Source organism: Erigeron canadensis, chromosome 5, assembly GCF_010389155.1.
Source record: "Erigeron canadensis isolate Cc75 chromosome 5, C_canadensis_v1, whole genome shotgun sequence".
Taxonomy (NCBI): Eukaryota; Viridiplantae; Streptophyta; class Magnoliopsida; order Asterales; family Asteraceae; genus Erigeron; species Erigeron canadensis.
The window spans coordinates 2,338,216-2,360,321 of NC_057765.1; the positions used below are offsets into that span (position 1 = coordinate 2,338,216).

Here is a 22,106-nt window from a genome sequence, read left to right on the forward strand (position 1 = left end):
AGGACACAAGAGTCAGTCAATGCTTCCAAGAAAAAAAAGGCCAATAAGATTGAAGTGAAGAGAAGAAACCCCAGTGAGAGATGTTTAAGACAGAGGCTTCAAAAACAAGTTAAGGGACCAGGAGATAGTTCAGATAATGCCATGGTGGTTGAATGATAATTGTAAGGCACAATTGTGGTGTGTGCAATGTCACTAATCTTTTCGAAACTTGTTCATGAATTGTATTGTCTTTTGGGCACATGTAATTGGCTATGTAAGTGCACAGACACTAATCTTTTGGGAACTTGTAATTCGCTAATTATGTGCAGAATGGATTTTAAGTGACATTGATAACATTATGTGCAAAATGGATAAACAATATTAGGTTCAAAATTACTTCATTCCATTTCATACAAAAGACCACAGGGACTACCATAAACCATTACATTTTGCCATAAACCATTACATTTTGTCAAAAGATACAGCACTTTGTCAAAACACTTTGACAAGTCTATAACACCAGCACCACTATTACAATGCTTAATATTGCAATAACTCCAATCAAAAGATACAATACTTTGTCAATGTCATTCGACTTTGGCTTAGGTAAAGTCAATTCCTTCATTGCTTGCAACATTTGGAGATTAGAATCTTCTTGTTGTTCTGCACTACCAACTGAGTTTTTGGCTTCTTCATGAAGTTCATAAAACAAATCCTTGTAATATTCACTGGGAAGCTCGTCATCGATGAAGTTAAAGCTTGTACAAGACCTTGTTTTAATCTTAAACAATTGTGAATAAATTTAGAATCGCTATCAAACAGATGTATATAGCAAAATTAGGTGAAATTAGAGAGCTTACATTGCGGCATTTCACAGATCTCCTACCGGGATTCTTCCTTGTCCACGAAGTGAAAATCCTCATTTTGGTGCCACACTGACAATACATATACGGCAGGCTCTTGTTCACTGATGAAGATGATGCAGAACCAGCCATGGTGGGAGAGGAAGGAAAAAAGAGGGAAAATGGGAGAGAATTGGAGAGAGGGGGGAAAAGTGAAAAGGGAGGGAAATAAGTGTGTAAAATGGGAGGGAAAAAGGAGTGGTGCAAAATGGGAGGGAAAATTGATATATATACAGATTTTTCATTATGTGAGGTGCTGACATGGAGGTCCACGTAGGCATTTTATTTATCCACCGGCTGATTACAAAGTTTAGCCGGTTAAGTGCATCATTAGGACGGTTTGGTAAGATCAATACATAACATAGACACCCGATTAGATCAATATATAACATAGACATTTTGTCAAAGTTCACTACATCCCCAGGTCATAATCCCAAAAAGAAATGATGATTCATGTAGTTTTTTAAGATGTGAAATTGTGGATGATGGCTGGTACTTGGTAGCACAATTAAAGAACAAAGGAAAAAAGAAAAAAAAAAGGATCTGCAAAAATAGTCCATTTTTTATATAAAAAGTCAATTTTGTCCATCACATGTGTGGCACATGGCCTCACAAACGGACAAAATAGACGGAAAGTTAACTTTGGACCTAGATTGTAACAGGTGTGATATCACAGGGATATGTTCCACCACTTTACACATGTTTGTATCAAACTTGCATAAGGTGTGATAACACAGGGACCAAAAATGCAATTCGTTCTAGTATTTATATATACTCTTTCCTCTTTAAACCCTATTTTTTCATCTTAAAAGCCCTAAAAAATCCATCTTTGGTTTTTCGTTTCCTCTGCGCAAATACGCCGTAATAATGGTAACCCTTTTCCCCATCATATATAATGACATATATAAATATTTGTATAAATAAATGTTTGTTGTATATAATCTGTATGCAGACAGGAGAAGCAGTAAACCCAAAAGCATACCCATTAGCAGATGCTCAGCTTACAATCACTATTTTGGATCTTGTTCAGCAAGCTGCTAATTACAAACAACTCAAAAAGGGTGCCAATGAAGGTATATATATATATGTGTGTGTGTGTGTGTTTTTCTTTTTAATTACAAAAGGGTAAAGATGAGGTTTTTCTTACCCGGAAAAGGGGAAAGGGGTTATTTTTACACAGTGAATTGTGACATTCGAACCGTGGTTACTTTTTGGAACTTTTAGGACACATTTATATTAACTCGTCTCATGCCCGCGCGATGCGACGGTGGGTGGTGGTGGTTAATATAAAACCAATTAATGTAAAAGAAGATAGGGTAGTTTTTTTAAGGGTTGAAAGATGCATGTTGGATTCATTAAGGGTATTATAGATATATTAGGAGGAGATATTCAAATTAGCTAGAGATTGTTTGGGTATATCAAGTTCGTTTTTGAGAAAATGAGAGGATCAAATGTTTTATAAGGTAGTATAGATTTTTGAGAAATTTATTGATTCCGGAACTCTTTAGCTTGTTTAAACAATGAGGTTTTTACAAGATTAAAAAAAAAACTCTTTTTGAACTATTAACTTTTTCTTTTCTAAGAAAAAAAACCTGAAAAGCTATCGGGTACTCTATAAAAGTAGCAATTTTGACGGAAAATCTGATGTTTACATTTAGACTTTTCGTGTTTATAAATATATCGCCTTGATTTTATGCAAGCTTTCTGTTCGTCTAAGTTAAGTAGTTTATCTTTTAGAAATGTTCTGATGTCAATTATTTGTTTGAAAGAATAAGAGATTTGGTAATGTGGTATGTTTAAGAAGTCCATCACTCTATAAAATGGTTTGGACTTTGGACCTTTTTGGTGTAATCACTGTTTTTTTCAGTGATTAGCTTCTCCAGTTATCGAATTTGTTTGCGGCATACAACTCATCATTCTGAATAGACTTGGTTCTCGATAAAATCTAGTTTTTTAGACAAATCATGAAAATGAGTCTTTATTTGGTAGTCAAATAAGGTATAGACATCACCGAGACATTTCACTGAACCCCTAAGTTTTGGATAGAGAATGTCACATACCTTTGAAGGGAATATATGTATGCTATATATATATATAGGGGGAAGGGAATATGAGGCTGTTAGGCACCCAAGTTGGGTGAAAAACCCCTCACATACCTTTTTTTAAAAGGTAAAAATCATGGGGGGACATGTATTTATTTAAAATATTAAAATATTAGTATGTGAGGGGTTTTTCACCCAAGTTGGGTGCATAACAGCCTCATACTCACTTTTCCCATATATATATATAATAATAAAATGTACTTGTTCTTTTGCCTGTCTTAATGGAAGTTTACCGGGTTTGCGATTGTTGAGGAATAAGACTTTATATTAATCTTATTTGTTTTAAATTGATCTTTTAATGAAATGATTTTGCAGCTACGAAGACCCTGAACAGGGGCATTTCTGAATTTGTAGTGATGGCCGCAGATGCTGAACCTCTTGAAATTCTTCTTCATCTTCCCCTTCTTGCCGAAGATAAGGTATTTTCTTATCTCAAGTTTTTTATTGTCTTCAGTATGTGACATAAACATGTATGTGTTGGATATGAAGTCTTCAATGGATTGTAAACTGTGAGTTGGGGGGTTTTAGCAAGTAATCTTGGTACTGGTGAGAATGGTTGGGCCAGGTTGACTCACACACTGCTCTTCCCGGAATTTCTTTTTTGTTATTTTTATTTCTTGTTAGAAGTGTATAATTCATAAGTAACTTAATATGATCAGAATACTGCAGAGCATATTACTATAATACAAATTTATATTTGGAAATAGAAAAGTAACTATTTAGGAGGTTTTATGCATTTTGACTACACTATTGGTGACATATCCTATTGCTGGAGGTCTTTCTTGAAGCATTATGGTAGAGGTATGACTGTCTACATCGCACCTCCCCCATACATTTGGTAGTATTGTTCTTGTATTGGTGACTTTCTACCTGTTTGAGCTGCCTGCTTGTTTCTAGTTTTGACTTTTAAAATCTTACTGCTAGACATATTTGGGATGAATTAATATAGGTCGTGGTTAACTGGTTATCAAATCCATAATGTTTATTAAGAGGCTGAAGAAGTAGAAGCTAATCCACATTTTGCATAGGCATCTCAAAAGTATTTGGGTTTTAATTACTATTTGCTTGCACGTAGTTTCCCAAATCAGTCTGTACTGTCTATATCTTTGGTTATTACATGAGCAATGAGTTATTTAGTTTGATGTGCTTATATACGCATTTATGTTTACTTTTGGCAGAATGTTCCCTATGTTTTCGTCCCTTCGAAACAAGCATTGGGGAGAGCATGTGGAGTTACAAGACCGGTGATTTCATGTTCTGTGACTAGTAATGAAGGAAGTCAACTGAGATCCCAAATCCAGCAGCTTAAGGTATATAACCATCTAATTATATGATCTTAACTATAAATATGCTAGAGGTGGCAATTTTGACCAACGAGCATAATACCCGCGCGTTGCGGTGGAATTTTGTTTTAAGAATGAGATAGATTCGGGGGTAGTTTAGTCCAACTGTAAAGGTGGGTATAGAAAGATGTATTAAGGTAAGGGGCATTTTAGACTTATCAGGTTCTTAATGACTTAAAGCTAATTTGCTTTATAAGGAAGTATAGATATGAGTGGTTCGATTCAGGTTGTGTATATAACTAATGGGTAAAGTGTATAAATTAGCCTAAAAGGAATGCACATGGGGTTAATGCTTAAAAGTTAAAACTCCTTTACAACTTATCTAAACCATAAGACTATTTTGGAATGATAACATGGATGATGTATTCATATTCGGCACACTAGTTTTTGATATATAAAAGTGGTTTCAATTTTAGTCGTGAAGTTATTTGTGTCAACCCGTTCAACATGTATCAAGACTTGACGTCTTGTCGTAAACATGTTACTACTGCCCGTCTGGCTGCCTCTATAATCTTCTATCACTCTTAACTGCCTCTTTTTTATTATTTTATTTTTGCTTATAATATTATGTCCTTATCTACTTTCAGGATGCCATTGAGAAGCTCTTGATCTAAGGAGCCTATATTCGGTGTGACGGGCCTTTAAGGCTTTGACTGAGGGTGTATGTGTTAGGAAAAAGAAACCATTTTCTTGGTTATTTTACGAACATTTGTTGTTTTTCATGCATTTTAAGCGAACTGGTGATTAAGTTTTTTTTTTTTTTTTGGCAATTTGGATTATTGTATGCATCTTGAAGAATGTTGAATGAATGAACAAAATTAAAATGGTTCCGGTGAGAATCTGCACTGAAATACGACAACAAACATCAGTCAGATTTATAGATCTCCAGATTATCAAGAAACAAACTAATTTTGCCATTAATTCACGCTTTGTTTGAGTTTGGCACCCAAATTTTGAGACCAGTTATAGACCAGAGACCAGTGAAACATTTACACGAGTGAACCAAATGAAAGTCTAAGGTTGATAAAAGTAAAACACTACCAAAACATAGTACTACACCTGGTAATCTTTCTATAACTATGAACTCTGAGCATGCATATAGAGCTCGAATGAAATTCCAAAAATGGGTTAAGGATATTTTTGGTTGAAACAAAGTTGATACACTTGAACAATATATTTAGTAAGATAATTGAAGTTGGCACGCTATAAAGCTAGAGCTTGAAATTAGACTCGAGCTCTATTGAGCCTTTTATTTCCACAACACAAATCAATTAACCAATACTTCAGAAGGGTTAAAATTATTTGTAATACACGGAAGACTTTTATATCATTCAAATTCACTTGACACAATTAACCTTCTGTCCATTATCCAGAAACTTATCATTTTTAGCCAAATTACATATGACCAATATACCAAACTAGGATTTACAGAAAACATACATATTCAACCATTTCAAAACACAAGATTTGTACCATGAGCCATATTTTGTGGGTATTTAAATTTCTACAAAAGAACTATTAACTGTAAAATGACAAATAACTTTTAAAATGCACAAGCTTCACTTCCAATGCTAATAACCAATCACTTACTTCCACTTCTGTAATCTATAAAAAGGTAAACGGTAAAAAAAATAAACAAATGCTTAGTAAATATGTTTGTATACAGTTATACATAGACGGAGATTTAGAGTACCAAAATGAGATGGAAGGAGGAAGTATGAAATTAGTTTGAATAGTTTGGTGGTGAAATTGTGACTCAACAAGGAAGAAAGTGGTTGACACTTCCTCCACGTGCCATGTCCTTTTTTTTTTAATTGTAAGGGTATTATATTATGAAATGACCAAAGTTTCAACTATATAAATCCCTTTTCTCAAATTTAATGATTAAGAAGTTGTTTTAAAGTCAAAACTATAATGAAAGTTATTTTTTATTTTTTTTTTACCTTTATAGAATCTTAAGGTGTTACAACACTTCAAATAAATGGTAAATTTTATTATTTTAAAGTTTCACCATAAATCGAACAATATGTAATGGCTAAAATCTCTACATGAACAATATAATAATTGTACAATTAATATCCACAATCTTATTATTAATAACGCTATACTGTCTACAAAGTGTCTAGTGTATACTAGTGTCTTAAATATCGGTATGTAATGGTTGGTATTGTTGGTAATACCGGGTACCGGTTGGTCTTCTTGTACAACCAGCCCGGTATTTGTCGGGTATTTTCACTATTCGATACCGCGGGTATTCTCGGTATTTCGGGTATTGTGAAACTGATTTTTATTTTTTTTGAAGTTTTTAAAAAAATATTTTAGAACCCCCTTCGTGATATTCGATTTGCAGATGTCAAAGAAAAGAAAATGGGTTATTCGGAACTAAACCGTAACCCAATATAAATTTAAATAGGCCGAAAATCGGAACCCAAAACCCATACGGGTTGAGTCCCTAAAACAAGTAGTTTGACTTGTTAAGCTTGAATAAATAAATTGTTAAGGTACCTTTTTTGTCTAATTGTAAAAATTAGGCTCCCGCAATTTTCAGATTTTAAAAAATAAAAAACAACAAAAACTAATTTCAAGAAACCCAGTGTCATCTTCTTCCTCCTCCCCTCCCCTCCAAAACTGAATCACTAACCCAGATCAAGTCTTTCTTGATTTTATCTTAGTCCTTCTTTTCACCTATTGTGTTTCCTTGTAAAAAACCCATTTTTAATCAATCAAATTTCACTCATATCAAGATGAATCCTTTTGGTGCAGCAGTAGATTTTGGAAAAGAAGTTGCAAAAAAGAGTATGAGTTTCAGTAAAAAAATCAAGATGCTTTTAGCAACAGTGAATCATGTCTATTCCATTGTAGTGCATTACCCAGTTAATCATGGGCAAGTTCTGCGTGTATGTGAGGTTTTGATTCAAGCCCAAGATTGCTGCATGATTGAATGTATCCCATTGAGGAGCTTTCAATTCGTTGACCGGTATCTGCATTCTAACGAACTTAAATTAATGATCTTGTATTAAGTTTCTATCGAGATATGAAAGAATGGTTCGAAACTCCGGGGGGAGTTGAATTACGAAAAATAACAATGTTAAATCAAGAAAGGGTCATCTTTAAGGATGGTGGGGTGGGTGAATCTTCTGTAGTTAGTAACTTTTTGAAAGATTGTAACTTGTATGGTGTCAGAAAAGAAGAGTCAGATGGGATAATCTTTAAAGAAGGCGGTTTGGGGGAGTCTTCTATAAAGTTTATGATATAAAGAAATTGATTTGTAAATCTAATAATTCATTCCAAACCATGACTGCGTACATATACAAGTGAAAAGGAGAAATAGTAGGAGAAATCTATGCTATACAACAAACTCTAATTGACTAAGTATAACAATTCAAATTTAAATAGATACAACAGATATTGTGATGGCAGGATATTACTTAACATTCCCCCGCAAGATGGACGAGCGGGAAGCGAGACCAATCTTGGATATTAGCAGCTGAAATCGAGGTCTTAATAGTGGTTTTGTAAGTATGTCCGCTAATTGATCGTCTCCTGAAACGTGCGAGACCCGTAAAGAACCGAGTTGCACTTTTTCTCGTACAAAATGAAAATCTAAAGCTAGATGTTTCATTCGAGAGTGGAATACCGGGTTCGCAGAGTATGTTGTGGCACTCAAATTGTCACAATAAATAGTGGGAGCCATGGACAAATGATAACTGAGTTCTTGTAGAAGATTTGCAAGCCATTGAACCTCGATTGTAACAGATGCAACTGCACGAAATTCAGCTTCTGTTGTGCTTCGTGCTAAAGTGCTTTGTCTTTTGAGCTCCAAGCTATAGGATTAGAACCAAGAAAAACTATATAACCAGTAGTGCTTCGATAAGTGCTTTTGTCACCCGCCCAGTCGGCGTCTGTAAAAGCATGTAAATTGAGAGCCGAACCTTTGCGTAGAAGAAGTCCCTTAGATATTGTGCCTTGGAGATAACGAAGTAGACGTTTAAGAGCTGACCAGTGCTGAAAGGTGGGAGCATGCATGAATTGAGAGAGCTTGTTCACTGCGAAAGCAACATCCGGTCTAGTAAGAGATAAGTACTGTAGAGCTCCAACAATGGCTCGATAATTCGTAGGAGAAGGATAGGCTGGCGCACCAGTAAGTGTGAGAGTTTCAGAGAAAGTAATAGGAGTAGAAATGGGTCGACAATCACTCATTTTTGCCTTTTTAAGAATATCAGTGATGTATTTTTGTTGGGATAACAGAAGACCTTGAGAGTGTGGGATACATTCGATGCCGAGGAAATAAGAAAGAGAACCGAGGTCCTTCAGGGAGAATTGAGTAGACAGCAGGTTGATGAATCGAGTGACGAGGGATGTGGAAGGGCCGGTGATGATTATATCATCAACGTAGACAAGAATATAAATAGGAGAAGAACCTATAGTGAGGGTGAAGAGAGATGAGTCGGATATGGTGGGTTTGAAACCATGAGATAACAGATAATTTTTGAGCTCATCATACCAAGCACGAGATGCTTGTTTGAGACCATAAATGGCTTTGTTCAACTGGCAAACATGAGAAGGGAAAGCGGGATTGACAAAGCCAGGTGGTTGAGCCATGTACACGTCCTCGTTAAGGGTACCTTGCAAGAACGCGTTGTTGATATCAAGCTGGCGAAGAAACCAGTTTTGGGAGACTGCAATTGTAAGGATTAGGTGAAGAGTAGCGGGTTTTAAAACGGGGCTGAAAGTTTCAAGGTAGTCAATGCCGGGTCTTTGAGTAAAACCCTTAGCGACAAGGCGAGCTTTTTGACGATCTACTGAACCATTGGGTTTGTATTTTGTGCGATAGACCCATTTGCATCCAACAAGATTAGGAGCATGTGTAGAGGGACTAAGGTCCAGGTTTGGTTTCGTTGAAGTGCATCAAATTCAAGTTGCATAGCTTCACGCCAAGATGGATGCTTGAGAGCATGGGAAATGGTAGGTGGTTCAGTGAAAGAAGTGAATGAAAGATTATAAAGTTGAAAGTCAGAATTGTGATATTTCGGATTTGGTTTGGGATTTTGGCGTGTGGATGGTTTATTAATATGTGAGGTAGAAGGTTGCTGAGTAGGTAAGGAAATTGGGGAGGGAGAGATAGATTCTAGTGGTGAAGAATTATTGGCAGTGGGTTGAGAATTAGAAGATTGATTAGAGGAAATAGGAGACGGGGATATGGGGTCAACAGTTGAAGACAAAGAGTGGGTGGATTGAGATGTAGATTTAATGGAGATAGAGAATGGAGCCCAAATATCAACGTTTGGAATTTCATTTGTAGGAATTGTGTTTGTCATTTTTGAGAAAGGAAAAATATTCTCAATGAAAATAACATGACGAGAAGTGTGGATTTTATATGAGATGGGGTCAAGAGAGTAGTAAGCACTTTGAGTGGGTGAGTAACCAACAAATATGCAGGGTGTTGAACGTAGATGTAATTTATGAGGAGAATATGGTCGTAACCAAGGATAGCATAAGCAACCAAAAGAGCGGAGTTTGTGATAGTTAGGATGAGTTTTGAATAACGCGAAATAAGGCGATTGGTTGTTTAAGGTAGCAGTAGGAAGACGATTAATGAGATACGCAGCAGTGGTGAATGCGAGAGGCCAAAATGTAAGTGGTAGTGTGGCATGAGTTAATAAAGAAAGGCCAGTTTCAACAATGTGTCGATGTCGTCTTTCGGCATAACCATTGCGTTCGGGAGTATGGGGAGGACTAGTGAGATGAGAAATGCCACATGAAGCAAAGTGAGATGCAAGTTTGATAAACTCACCTCCATTATCAGAAAAGAAAGTTTTTATTTTTGTGTTGAAAAAATTTTCAACAAGCTTTTGAAAACGGATAAAAATAGAGAGTGAATCTGATTTGTTTTTAAGAGGGTAAAGCCATGTATATTTGGTGTAATGATCAACAAATATAATATAGTATTTATAATGGTCAAAAGAAGTGATGGGTGAGCACCAAACATCTGAAAATATCATATCAAGGGGAGCATTAGACGTGAGAGAAGAAGTAGCAAAAGGAAGTTTATGACTTTTATTAATATTGCATGCATTACAAATAGATGAACAACTAGAATTAAAAGAAATATGAGGCGACAAAAGTTGAAATACTTTGTTGTGTGGGTGACCAAGTCGATGATGCCATGTGGTGGAGTTGGTTTTATGCATAGTGTAGACAACGGGTGAGGATGGTGAAGGCGATACGCGTCGAGAACAAAGTTCATAGATGCCCCTGGTTTCCGTTCCCTGGAGAAGCTTAACTTTGGTTTCTCGATCCTTAAGAACAAAAACAGAAGAGTAAAATTTCATGATGAGATTATTATCAAGACAAAGACGAGAAATAGAAATTATGTTTTTAGATAGAGCGGGAACGCAAAGAACATGTTTAAGGAGAATAGATTTGTGTTTAATGCGAAGTAATATGAAACCAATATGAGTGATTTTAAGACCTGATCCGTCACCTATTACAAGCTCTTCTGTCCCATCATACGGTGTGTGGAATGAAAGGTTGTTGAGATCATTTGTGACATGGTGAGTGGCGCCACTGTCATGGAGCCAATTAGTATGATCCGAGCCCGTAGTTAAGCTCATTGTGTTGACTTGAGTATGTCTTGGTTGTGTGTTTCGATCATAGATGGGAGTAACAATTGTTGGATGTAATTTTTTGAATGTTGTACAGTTGGTGAGAGAATGACCACGTTGATGGCACCATTGGCATTTGCCGAGAAATGGTTTTGAACCTGCATTAGAATTGGGGGTTGGAAGTAAACCTTGACCATAATGAGGTTGTTGTCGATTGTAGTGACTGGATGAGACATTTTGTGTTTTTGGTGGCCAAGAACGATTACCAGAATTTTGTCGATGAGTCTGGTGCATGTGAAACACAGCCGCTGGCTGATGTAAACCAGTAACGGAAGTTTGTTGTGTGAGTGAGAGACCCTGAGTGATCAGCTTCTCGTGCAGTTCATTGAAAGAGATCAACGTCTCTCTGGCTTGGATACCATCCAGGACCGATTTGTATTGGGATGGATCGAGACCATTGAGAATGGTATCGATAATATCTTCATCATCCATCTTCTTTCCAAGAATCGCCAATTCGTCAGTAATAGTCTTGATTTGTTGCATGTATTCGGAAACAGATTGGGTTGGAAGTTTTGTGGTTTGTTTAAGGCGATGTTTTAATTGCTTGATGTGGCCACGACTGGGAGACGCGTAGGTTTTCTCCAAGAGCACCCAGGCGTCACGTGAAGAGGCGGCACTTTGAATCATGGGGACGATTTGTTCAGAAATACTTCCGACGAGAGCCCCAAAAAGTAACCTGTCTTGTCAGAACCACTGCGGATAATCAGCATGTGGAGTCTTGCTTCCATCAGTATTTGTGGTAGGTGATGGCGCTGGGTGTGAGCCATCAATGAATTTGAAGAGATCGAGACCGTAAAGCAATGCCTGGACTTGTGTTTTCCATGCTAAATAGTTTGATGAGGTTAATTTTAGAGTTGCAGGGAATGTTACAACTGTGAGATCTTTGACAGAAGTATTAATCACGAGGGATGAATTGTTACTCATCGTGATTTAAGATTTTGAATGAGTTGATGATAGAAATCTAGATAAAATATTTGTGAAGATGGGTGTGAACTAGGCTCTGATACCATATAAAGTTTATGATATAAAGAAATTGATTTGTAAATCTAATAATTCATTCCAAACCATGACTGCGTACATATACAAGTGAAAAGGAGAAATAGTAGGAGAAATCTATGCTATACAACAAACTCTAATTGACTAAGTATAACAATTCAAATTTAAATAGATACAACAGATATTGTGATGGCAGGATATTACTTAACATCTTCTATGACCCGATTGTCTTTATCAGACTTTGGGGAGTTCGACACTCCTGATTCGTCACCTGTCGAAGGTTTTAATGTTGATACTTCATATGTAATGATCTCTGATATATCTAAAGAGATGGATGAAGAGTGGAATGGTGTTGTTATCAATAGAAAGACCAATGTTTGGTCATGGTTTACAAACACGGAGAAGCGATCCAAGAAAGTGTCTTCCCCTCCTACGTCATCAGGGATCCCCTTCAAAAAGAAACTATGGGCAGCCATATGTCGTCCAAGGGGTTTTTCTACTTGTTTAATCAAAGACATCAATCCCGCTGACGCTGAAAAACTCACCAAGGAAACGCATGAAAAACTTGCAGCCCGTCAACGAAAGATTGAAGAGGTAGTGGCATGGGACAATGCCCGGCGGGCAGGTGGTAAGAGGATCACGTATTGTCTAAGAATGCACCCAGATCCAGATGAAGGTACCCCCCCCCCCCCCCCCCCCCCCCAATTCTGTTAAAACTTAGCTAAAGATTATCGTACTTGAATTGCTAATCAATCGAACTGAGTGATGAGTCCCTTTAGCTATTTTGTATTATTAATTGATTTAGATTGATGAATCTTGTAATTATATGAGCATTCGCATATTGGTATACAGTTTCTATTGTGAGTTATGCCTTAATTGGTGTTTACATTGTTCTAGGTACTTCTCACAAGAAATGGGACTAAAACGTCTAACATGAAGAAAAGAGAAGAGATTCGAAATTGTTCGTGCACTTGTTGATATCTGAAGAATTTTAGCTTGGACTAGATAGCTGCTGGTGTTCTTAACACTCTTGCCTTCCATTTTGGTTTCCCAAAACCTTTTTTCTGTATGATTCTTGTCTTGTGAGGTGATACTTTGTGTTTTCAAACTTGTTATTTTGGTAGTTTAAACAGTGGTATGCAAAACAAGGTGTTGATACGTTTAGTGGGGTATGTAGATAATGTTTGAGAATTGGTTCATTCATATTCTGTATCATTGCTTCCTTTGCTGTTTTTGTGTATTTTGATATTCTCTGTTTTGGATGAAATTTTTTCTTGTAGTTTATTTGCGCATCATAAGTTCAAAAGGCAGATAACCTGCTTTCCATTGACTGTTGAGTTTAGCACTTCAGCTTATGAACTTGAGGTAGTTGCTTATATGCTCAATTTGACAAATCGTAAAACTGGAAAAATCAAGCTAGCCTAAGTTACCATGTTATAGTGTTTGAATTGTAAAATAGTTATCATACTAGGCAGATTAACATTGATACCAATTTTGGTTTAAAAAAGTTGTATTTAGCATCCAACTGGTTGTATTTGGCATCGCCTTTTGGAGAGACAATGCTCTACAAAATATCTGAAGTTGTGATGTTGAACAAGTTTTGATAAAATAGTCAGAATTGGTGCCTAAAATCATTATTTATAAGTTCTACTCCTACCAAATTGCCAAATACTGGAAGTTCAATATCTGCAACATGAATACAACCTGAATAACAGAGGTTCCTGGTGTGCAGAACAGGTGGCAGAATGGGTGGGTTTAGTTCATTGAACTCTACTCTAGTTTTTTTTAATTTACAATATGAAGGGTTTTTTATTTTGAATAATCAGTTGATGATTACTTTCTATTAGATTTGGTATAATATATATAACTTATACTTTGAACTGAAACTTATGAGCCACATATCCGACTGATGTGTAGGCCAACTGTCAGGTTATTTTTTACGACTAACGGGTCAATTAATAGGTTTTCGTTGAGGTGGGCATTTCGACCCATCTATCGATGCATTTGATTGGGACTATGTTCAATGTTTAGTGGGTAAAATAAAAATATATAGTTGATAGGAAGTATGGTCAAATGGGTTAAACGGGTCACACGTCGCCCAAAGTTTCATGAACCCACAAGGCATCCTAATCATCGTGTTTAATGAGATATATTGTTCAAGAAATGGAATGAACTTGATGATCCAGACTAATTCTCTATCTATATATGAGTACGTTTATCAAATGTTAGACCATAAGTGTTTCAGGTCAACATCAAGTAACCATCTGACACCCATTTTGACTGACACTCATACTGCCCCTCTACATAACCTGAAGGTGTAGTGCACAATTGAAAGTAATAGCTTACAAATTCTTGATTGGATCGCAAAGGGAATGCTTCTACAAGATGTTCCCAGAAGTTTCCACCTCTACACATGACGTCTTTTTCCTGTGCATTTAAGTCGATCAATATGTTTTCTATAATTTCAGATTTGTGGACGCGGTTATGACCATACCAAAAGTAACCCTATTTCCCATTTGTGGAGTGAATCTTGTTTTTTTGACCCCGAGTTGATTAGTCCGGCAATTGACTTTGGTCTCATGGGTGATGGTCAGCCAATAGGACGATACTACGACATGTGGGCGGGCTGGTGCATCAAGGTATAAATTTCTTCTCCAAGATTTGCACTCCCTGCACAAATTGCAGTGTCTTTGATCCATTTATGTATGAAAAGGCTGATTTAGGTGGTGATTTTTCTCAGACGTATCAAGTATACTGTTACCTAATGTATCTAAAAGTGAAGTATATCAAATGTGTTGAGTGAAGTGGAATGGAACTTACTCGGTCTATCTTTATTGCATACATTTGTGTGATCTCATTTTGCCACCTTTAACAGAGACTTTCACTCACGGCTCTTCCATTTGTTCTTTTATAAGTTATCAGTGACCACCTTAGATTAGGCTCTTTCATTTGTTACTTTATAAGTTATCAGTGACCACCTTAGATTAGGCGTGAAGACAGGTTTGCCATTCATTTGGCACAGCAAGGCTAGCAACCCATCCTGAAAAAGGAATACAAGGGAATTTACTGGCACAAAGAGCTGATGCCGTTTCCTTGGCTGCTACCCTTCCAAAAGAGTGCACCCCTGTTCAGAGATGCTATAAGGAGCTCTCAAAGCAGGTCAAGGCTAAGCTCGGCAAGGTTGACCCTACTTCAAGAAGTTGGCTGATGCCATGGTCTATTAAAAGACCAGAAGCCAGAAAAGAGTAGAATTTGATTCCTTCTATTGTAAAAAAACCAAAATACACGTTAATATAATAGTAAAGAAAAGCGACAATTCATATCAAGCATAAATAGCATAACTGATGTCTTTCATACGGAACAACTTTATTCAAACAACTTGGCAGCTTTTAGTGACCAATTAGCAGGCTCGTCAATCTGCTAAGCCTAAACCTTTATGCTCCATTCTTTATTGTAAAAGATGATGAGTTTTAGTGTTTAAATTGTTCTAGGAAAGTATTTGTTCTTTTGGAATTTACCAAAGAACAAGTTTATCGTCATGATTTAGCAGGGATAACAAGATGGGCGGGTTGGATAACAAGTCAATTCAGCTTGCACACACTCTCTATACTACCAATATAATGATCCACCAATTTCTGAATAAAATGATTGAGGTGGTTCAAATTTTGGACAACTTTTGGCATGTTTGATTCAATCGACCTCTTTCATAGTTGGCCAAGTTTATAACTTCTACCTATTCGACTGTTGCTACATTATTATCAGTTCTACAAAACTGGGTCGGGTTATGGTCTGAAATATCAGGCACTTAAAATTGCTTACTCAAAGTCTCATACTATTACCAAAAAGAACGCATCATTCGATATACAGAAATCATCATTGGCTGTTTCTTAAATCAAATGAAATATACAGTAAATATACATTGTTCCAAGATTCAAAAACAGAATCACTCATGAAACCCATCCAACGATCAACAACAAAAGAAACATAGCAATGACAGAGCATCTAAAATCTTGCAATCTCCACATTGAAGCTGCTGCAGACTTCCCTGGACTCCGTGCTTTTACGTGTTTTCCAAGGTCAAGCTGAATCTCATATTTACAGTTTGTTTTCCCTGTTGTTGGTTGTATTCTTGTTATAGCTGACAAATTATGAAAATCACACGATCCTTTTAGTTGATTAAATGTTTCAAAATACTTATTAAACGCATACGATGCATTACTTCTAGCATCTAAGCCATTGCAAGACGAGCCATACCCCAGGCTTGTACAATCTGCATATGTACAAGCATACGTAATACTATCAGCTAAGTTAGGGTCCATTTCACTTGCCCCTGGTGCTAACACGCACCACTGTCTTGCCAAGTACCGGACCCCTTTAGCTGGGACCAGGGTCTTATTACGTCCCAAGTCAAGGCTCTATTATACTGTCCTGTCATAATTAAAAAGACCCCAATGCCTTTCAAAATTCCCAGGTTCTATGCTTTTCACATCCTCGTCGATGAGTCCAAAAAAATATACATTCGGTGGTGTTTTACGTTTAGGCATCCCTTGTCCTTGATTAATTCTACTTATCAACCCTTGGTTAAAGTTTCTAGCGTATTCTAGATTCGCATTCTTGTCACCGTCAGTTGGCCACCCAATCTCCCCAACAAAGATGGGAATCAACCCAAACCCATTTTTCTCGAGTGCCCAAACAAGGGTATCATAATTGGCATCAAACACGTTGGTGTAAGAAACCAGGCCATCAACAACTGGGGATTTGTTCCAGCAAAGAAAGCAAAGTCGATAGGAAAATGTGGGTCAGCATAGAGGCTAAGGAAAGGGTAGATGTTCATGGTGAGAGGAGCTCCATTGTCACTTAGAAACTGAACAATGGAGAACATGAGATCATGGATGTCGGCTCGGAAATTGCCTTCTGAGGGAACACCCGAACCGCTATCGTAAACATCCGCGTTTAGTGGGACCATGACTTTGACTTGCCGGCCTAAACCAGCTTTACTCAATGCTGCTTGAATGTTTTGAAGTGCTGGGAGAGTGGCATTTGTGAACATGTTTTTGTATGTCTTCAGAAATGGTTCATTTCCAACTGCTACATACCTAACAAAATGTTTTTTACAACAAAATTATGTATTATTATGGGTTCTGAAAATAAATCAGAAAATTGTTATGATATTTGTATGTATGATCCAATATTCTACATTTCAGAATATCCATTCATAGATATACAATATGAGTAACTATATGTAATGCTTAAACCATATACGAAACCAACCTTATATCAACTCCACGTGAAACATATGCGGAAACATTTGTCGCCACCCAATTTTCAGCAACCGTAACGGAGCTAGAAAATCATTCGGAATACCAAGCATAACTTGAATTCCTTTGTTTCTAAGTGTGTCCAACACCCAAGGCTCAGCTTCGAAAAGTTTAACTTTATTGAACCCATTATATTTCATCAACTTCACTGCAATATTGGGTGGCAAAGGGTGTGATGCACGTGTACCCCAGTTAACCCCCAGCCCTTGAACCGACAAAAGTTTTGTGTTCGATCAGTACAAAAATGAAAACCAAGCCCCACAAAACAGATGAGTTGCATGATCTCATGTTTGTGGCAATGAAATGTTACAGATGTTTTGCAGATGACAAATATTTGCAGATATAAAACTTATAAAGGCAAGGAATTGCATAAAAGTTGAAAAAGGGATTGGATGCCATTTTGGGATACACAACTGAATCATTCTTGAGTTAACTTGTTCTAAAGATTAATTTACAACTGAGATGACTTGGAACAAGGGATATCTTATTTATTCACCAACAAAGTGAATACTTATAAATGTATTTTCAGAAAAAATGTCAACTTTCAGATGTGTATATTAAAAACATGTTATTTTGATATAACCATAAGGATCATATGTACTAAAACAAGATTTATCGGTGACAACACAACATGATTTACATAACATTTATAAAAAGGGAAAAACTTGGGGTTGATTATGTTTAGATATCCACCATTTTATTTTCATTTCAACATGTTTAATGACAGAAGAATTAACAAGGTAGCAACATGTAGTATACCTGAAACAGTAACAAATAAACAATAAATAAACAGATGAGGTCAGGTTTTTCATTTGTTTTATTTTGAACAATCCTTAAGTTGATCGCTCATCAATAAAATGCACAAATTAAAATAATATCTTTGTTAGTATCTATACAACAAATACCATGGGAAACATGATAAACCAAAAGTGTAGAAACTAAGCTTAAATATGCTGTAGGCAAACAAAAAAGGCACCATAAAACGAGAGGCAGTGAGTTTAACCATCCCCCAAAACCCAGACCCTCATGCTGAACCTCATAGCCCAAACCACTCTCAAAGAACGACAATCAAGGTCCAAAAAGTGACTCTCAGTGTTGTGAAAACTGAAAAGAGTCGCAAACAGACAAATAGCCTAAAAAAACTGGTCCATGATGCCAACTGGTACACTAAAATTTTCCGTGATAGTTTGTTCATTGTTCAAAAAGGTAATCACATCTCCAAAGATTTGCCACAACTGACTCAATGAAACTACTACTTATCAAGCTGCATCGTTGGAGGTTCAACCCAACAAGGGTCTTACCCAACATCTCAAGAGAAAATACTCTCACTAGAAATCCTAGGACAACCCGATAACAAAAGAACCTGCAAGTTTATACACCCGCTATTAGACAAACAAGAAACACCTGAATCTGTAATGCTGCACTTTGAAATATCAAGATATTTTATTAACAAGCAGTTTTCTGTTGGGGAAATTCATGAATAACGAACACATAACCGGATATAATCAAACTCTGAAAGGCGTGTAATCACTTTCAGATTGAATCAATTTGGCGGTTCACCCAAACTATTCAATCGGATACAATTCAGAGAATTAAGTACGTTCTGTGTGTTTATTATTTGAGAGAAAAGAACCAGAAAGAAGGAAGAAAAAGAATGATCAGAAAGTTTGTTACGGGTTGTATAAATCCACCAGAAGGCAGTTATTTGCAAGGTTTCGAAATTGCCATTTTTAGTCCCTCAAGTTCCGAAAATTTAAATTTTTACTCAGCTCGACCCCAGCCAGGGGCTCTGCCCCTTGGACCCTGCCAGGGGCTGCCGCCCCTTGGACCCCGCTCCCAGGGGCGCTGACCCCGGACCCCCGTACCTTAGGGGCTTCGCCCCTAAGGTCATAATAAATTCAAATAGGCGTGCACTCCGCACCACCAATCCTATATGATGTATTATTATGACAATACTGATCAAACAAGTTAACCCAATTACACTAAAATATCCAACATTTTCTGCAATAGCAGCCAAGCTTTCGTCACCAATCTTCCTGCATCCATCCAGATTTATTAGTAATTGAACTCTCTGCATATATAAATAAAGCATTCACCTTCTACTGAAATATAAGATTAAAGATGGATAAAGAGTGAATACTCTTTTATCTGTAAAAAGTGATTAATAGCTTGTTTTGTAACTGTAAAAAGTGATTACTTTAAAGAAGCCCAATTTGGAGCAAAATTTGTTGTCTATTTAATCTTATAGTGACTTAAAGTGCTTCAGTAGGATAAAAACCGATTGCCATCTAATATATTTTCTCAAATGAGGTCGGTTATTTATTAGTTTCCACATTCTAGTGAATCCAAAATGCACCATTAGATGACTTTGTTTTATCAAAAAAGGATATCATAAAATCTAAAAAGCTGAATACTAACCTCAGCAGGAGTGGAGTAATACTACGTTTAGCCCCTTGCCATCAACATTTGAAGTCGTAAAATCATACAGTAATAAAAGTGGTAATTAATTCAAACTTATATTGATGTGAACTAATTTCCTAAACGAACACTTTAAAGACAATTGTGAAATTATATTGTTGTGAACTAAACAGTAGCTAAAAGTTTATTGTTACACTAAATTACAGTCACTAAGGTCAAATACTATGGTGTCTACAACGTTCTGTCACTAAAGTAGTTAAAACACCTTGATCAAAACCCATTTAGTGACAAAATTTTCAGTCACTAAAACTCTTTTACACATTTCAAATTTCCCTTTTTGATTTTATTTTGAACCTCCAACTAGAGAAAAAAAAAAACAAAAAAGAAAAAAAAGAAGCCACTGAAGGAAAATCAAGCTATATTAAACATCCAACCAGGAATACAATATGTTTCTAAGACATGAACTTTGAATACATAGAATCCAAATAAGAAGTTATTCTCAGATACAATATGACATTCCAGAGCAGGCTCTTCATCCTTGGCTTCCTTCTCAGCCACACCTTTGATCACCAGAGTGCTCTCCTCCGCAGAAATCACATTGTCCTTATCCAACCGTGACATTTCAAATCTAAAACTCAGAGTGTTGCCATCTTCCTTGGCATCCCATCCACGTCTCGCCACAAAAGCACCTCCTCGACTGGCAGCCATGAATGGACTGTCCATCATTTGATCCATCATGTTCAAAACCTGGCTTAAGTTTCTTGTAGGAGTATATATGGGTCAAACACATCAGAAATCATATCAATCAATATATAAATTAGCAAATACATTGCAAATCTATGTCATCATACAATCATAAAATATCAATCCAATATCTTATACATGTCACCAACAGTACAAAATCAGAAGATTAACACATAATCAGGACACACACATACATATAGTTATATACATTTACAATATACATACACATACATATAGTTATATACATTTACAATATACATACACATGATAACTATAAGGCTTCTCACATATATAGGCATATTGTGATTATACAATCATAAATTAAAGTCTTTGTTTGATCATATCATGGGATGTGGCTCATTGAACTTGGAACGAATATGATAAACTCACAACATTTGACTCACTTTTGACCTCTGTTCTGACCTCTTATATGACCTATCTTGCCATTTCTATAAGTTAAACGAATAGACAAAAAGTAAAGAAGCATACCGCATACGAATTTATATATTCTACATGTACATCTTCTACATGAAACAGCATCAGATAATCACGAGAAGATCATGAGCCTCTTCCTTTCAGGAGGTCCATGTACTTGTTCATTCCATATGTCTTTAGTTGGAAATTCTCAAATGTGTTAGATACTATTTCCACCTACAGTGTGGAGGTATTTATGAGAACAATAACGTTCAATGGTGAGTTCGTACGAAAAAAATGATTGTTCTATTGGGATTTGAGAGTACCAGTTTAGGCTTATTGGAGTACACTCTCACTAACAAGTCCTGATTATATGCTGGCAGCATGTGACTTATATAATATTTGCTAATGGTAAATTTCTCTTTGCTATTAAAATCCTGTATGTGGAGATATGAACGACATAGGTTAAACCTTAGTAGTTAAGGACCAAAATTTCGGTGTTTCGGTCAAGGTCTGGTATTTGAAATATCGGTTATTTCAGTGGTATTTCGGTAATCTTAATATTATGAAAAATATTATATATAACTATATATGTACCAAAAAGATTGCAATTATACATACAAATAGCAATTGTATTAAGTTAATACTACATCTAAATATCAAAGTCAAGCTTAAAAGTGTCAATGTTTGATAGATTAGTGTTAATACTTCAAAAAATTAGTTTTTTTATATGTTGTTTTTTAGTTTGGACAAAAATAATTTAAATAAAAAATAAAAAAATCTAAAAAATTGGTATACCACCGAAATTTGGACCGAAATTTGACCAATTTCGATGAGATTTCGGTAAATTTCACCGAAAATCTCAGTACCGAAATTTTGGACAAAAATCTATACCGGTTTACCAGTGGAGAATCGAAAACCGAAATACCACCGGTATACCACTGGTATACCACCGAAATTGACTACACAGGGTTAAACAAACCCAACAAGGTTTTATTGGCTTAGAAGAAGACAGATCTTGTTGACTTTCTGTTAACTTGATCATTCTATATAATCAGGAATGATAAGATTTCAGGGATAAAAATTTTATGTGAAGCAAGAAAGAAAAAGGATAGACAACTGCCAACTAGAAACAAGTCTTAAATTGATACCTTTCGATAGGATTGGTTCTCCCTTAAATTAAATCAATTTTGACATTGCTCACTGCTAGATCTTCTACTCTAGA

At 36.2% G+C, this 22,106-nt stretch overlaps 1 protein-coding gene, 1 long non-coding RNA gene and 1 pseudogene across 3 annotated transcripts; 1 reads left to right on the forward strand and 2 right to left on the reverse strand.

The window, feature by feature from the left end:
* The first annotated feature begins 1,679 nt into the window (after positions 1-1,679).
* Positions 1,680-5,162, forward strand: LOC122600311 (NHP2-like protein 1). Of its 2 annotated transcripts, XM_043773019.1 has the most exons (5): positions 1,680-1,751; positions 1,834-1,954; positions 3,299-3,402; positions 4,162-4,293; positions 4,914-5,162. In XM_043773019.1, exons 1-5 carry the CDS (start codon positions 1,749-1,751, stop codon positions 4,938-4,940), a joined length of 387 nt encoding a protein of 128 aa, XP_043628954.1. In that variant the 5' UTR covers positions 1,680-1,748; the 3' UTR covers positions 4,941-5,162. The 2 variants fall into 2 exon arrangements, with proteins under 2 accessions (XP_043628954.1, XP_043628953.1); XM_043773018.1 differs by lacking the exon at positions 1,680-1,751 and having other exon boundaries at positions 1,828-1,954.
* Positions 5,163-15,934: 10,772 nt separating this feature from the next.
* On the reverse strand, positions 15,935-17,593 carry LOC122602158 (annotated as a pseudogene).
* A 2,550-nt stretch (positions 17,594-20,143) lies between these two features.
* On the reverse strand, positions 20,144-22,106 carry LOC122602159. Its single transcript, XR_006324165.1, has 3 exons — positions 22,033-22,106; positions 20,957-21,118; positions 20,144-20,483 (listed from the first exon to the last, which is right to left on the reverse strand). It is a non-coding gene; the product is annotated as an uncharacterized LOC122602159 (long non-coding RNA).

Excerpts from the sequence above, each read along its gene's own strand:
- LOC122600311 (XM_043773018.1), top strand. The coding sequence starts at position 1,828 with ATGCAGACAGGAGAAGCAGTAAACCCAAAAGCATACCCATTAGCAGAT. Across the intron at positions 1,955-3,298 it reads CAAAAAGGGTGCCAATGAAG|CTACGAAGACCCTGAACAGG; the intron begins GTATATATATAT and ends ATGATTTTGCAG. Across the intron at positions 4,294-4,913 it reads CCCAAATCCAGCAGCTTAAG|GATGCCATTGAGAAGCTCTT; the intron begins GTATATAACCAT and ends ATCTACTTTCAG.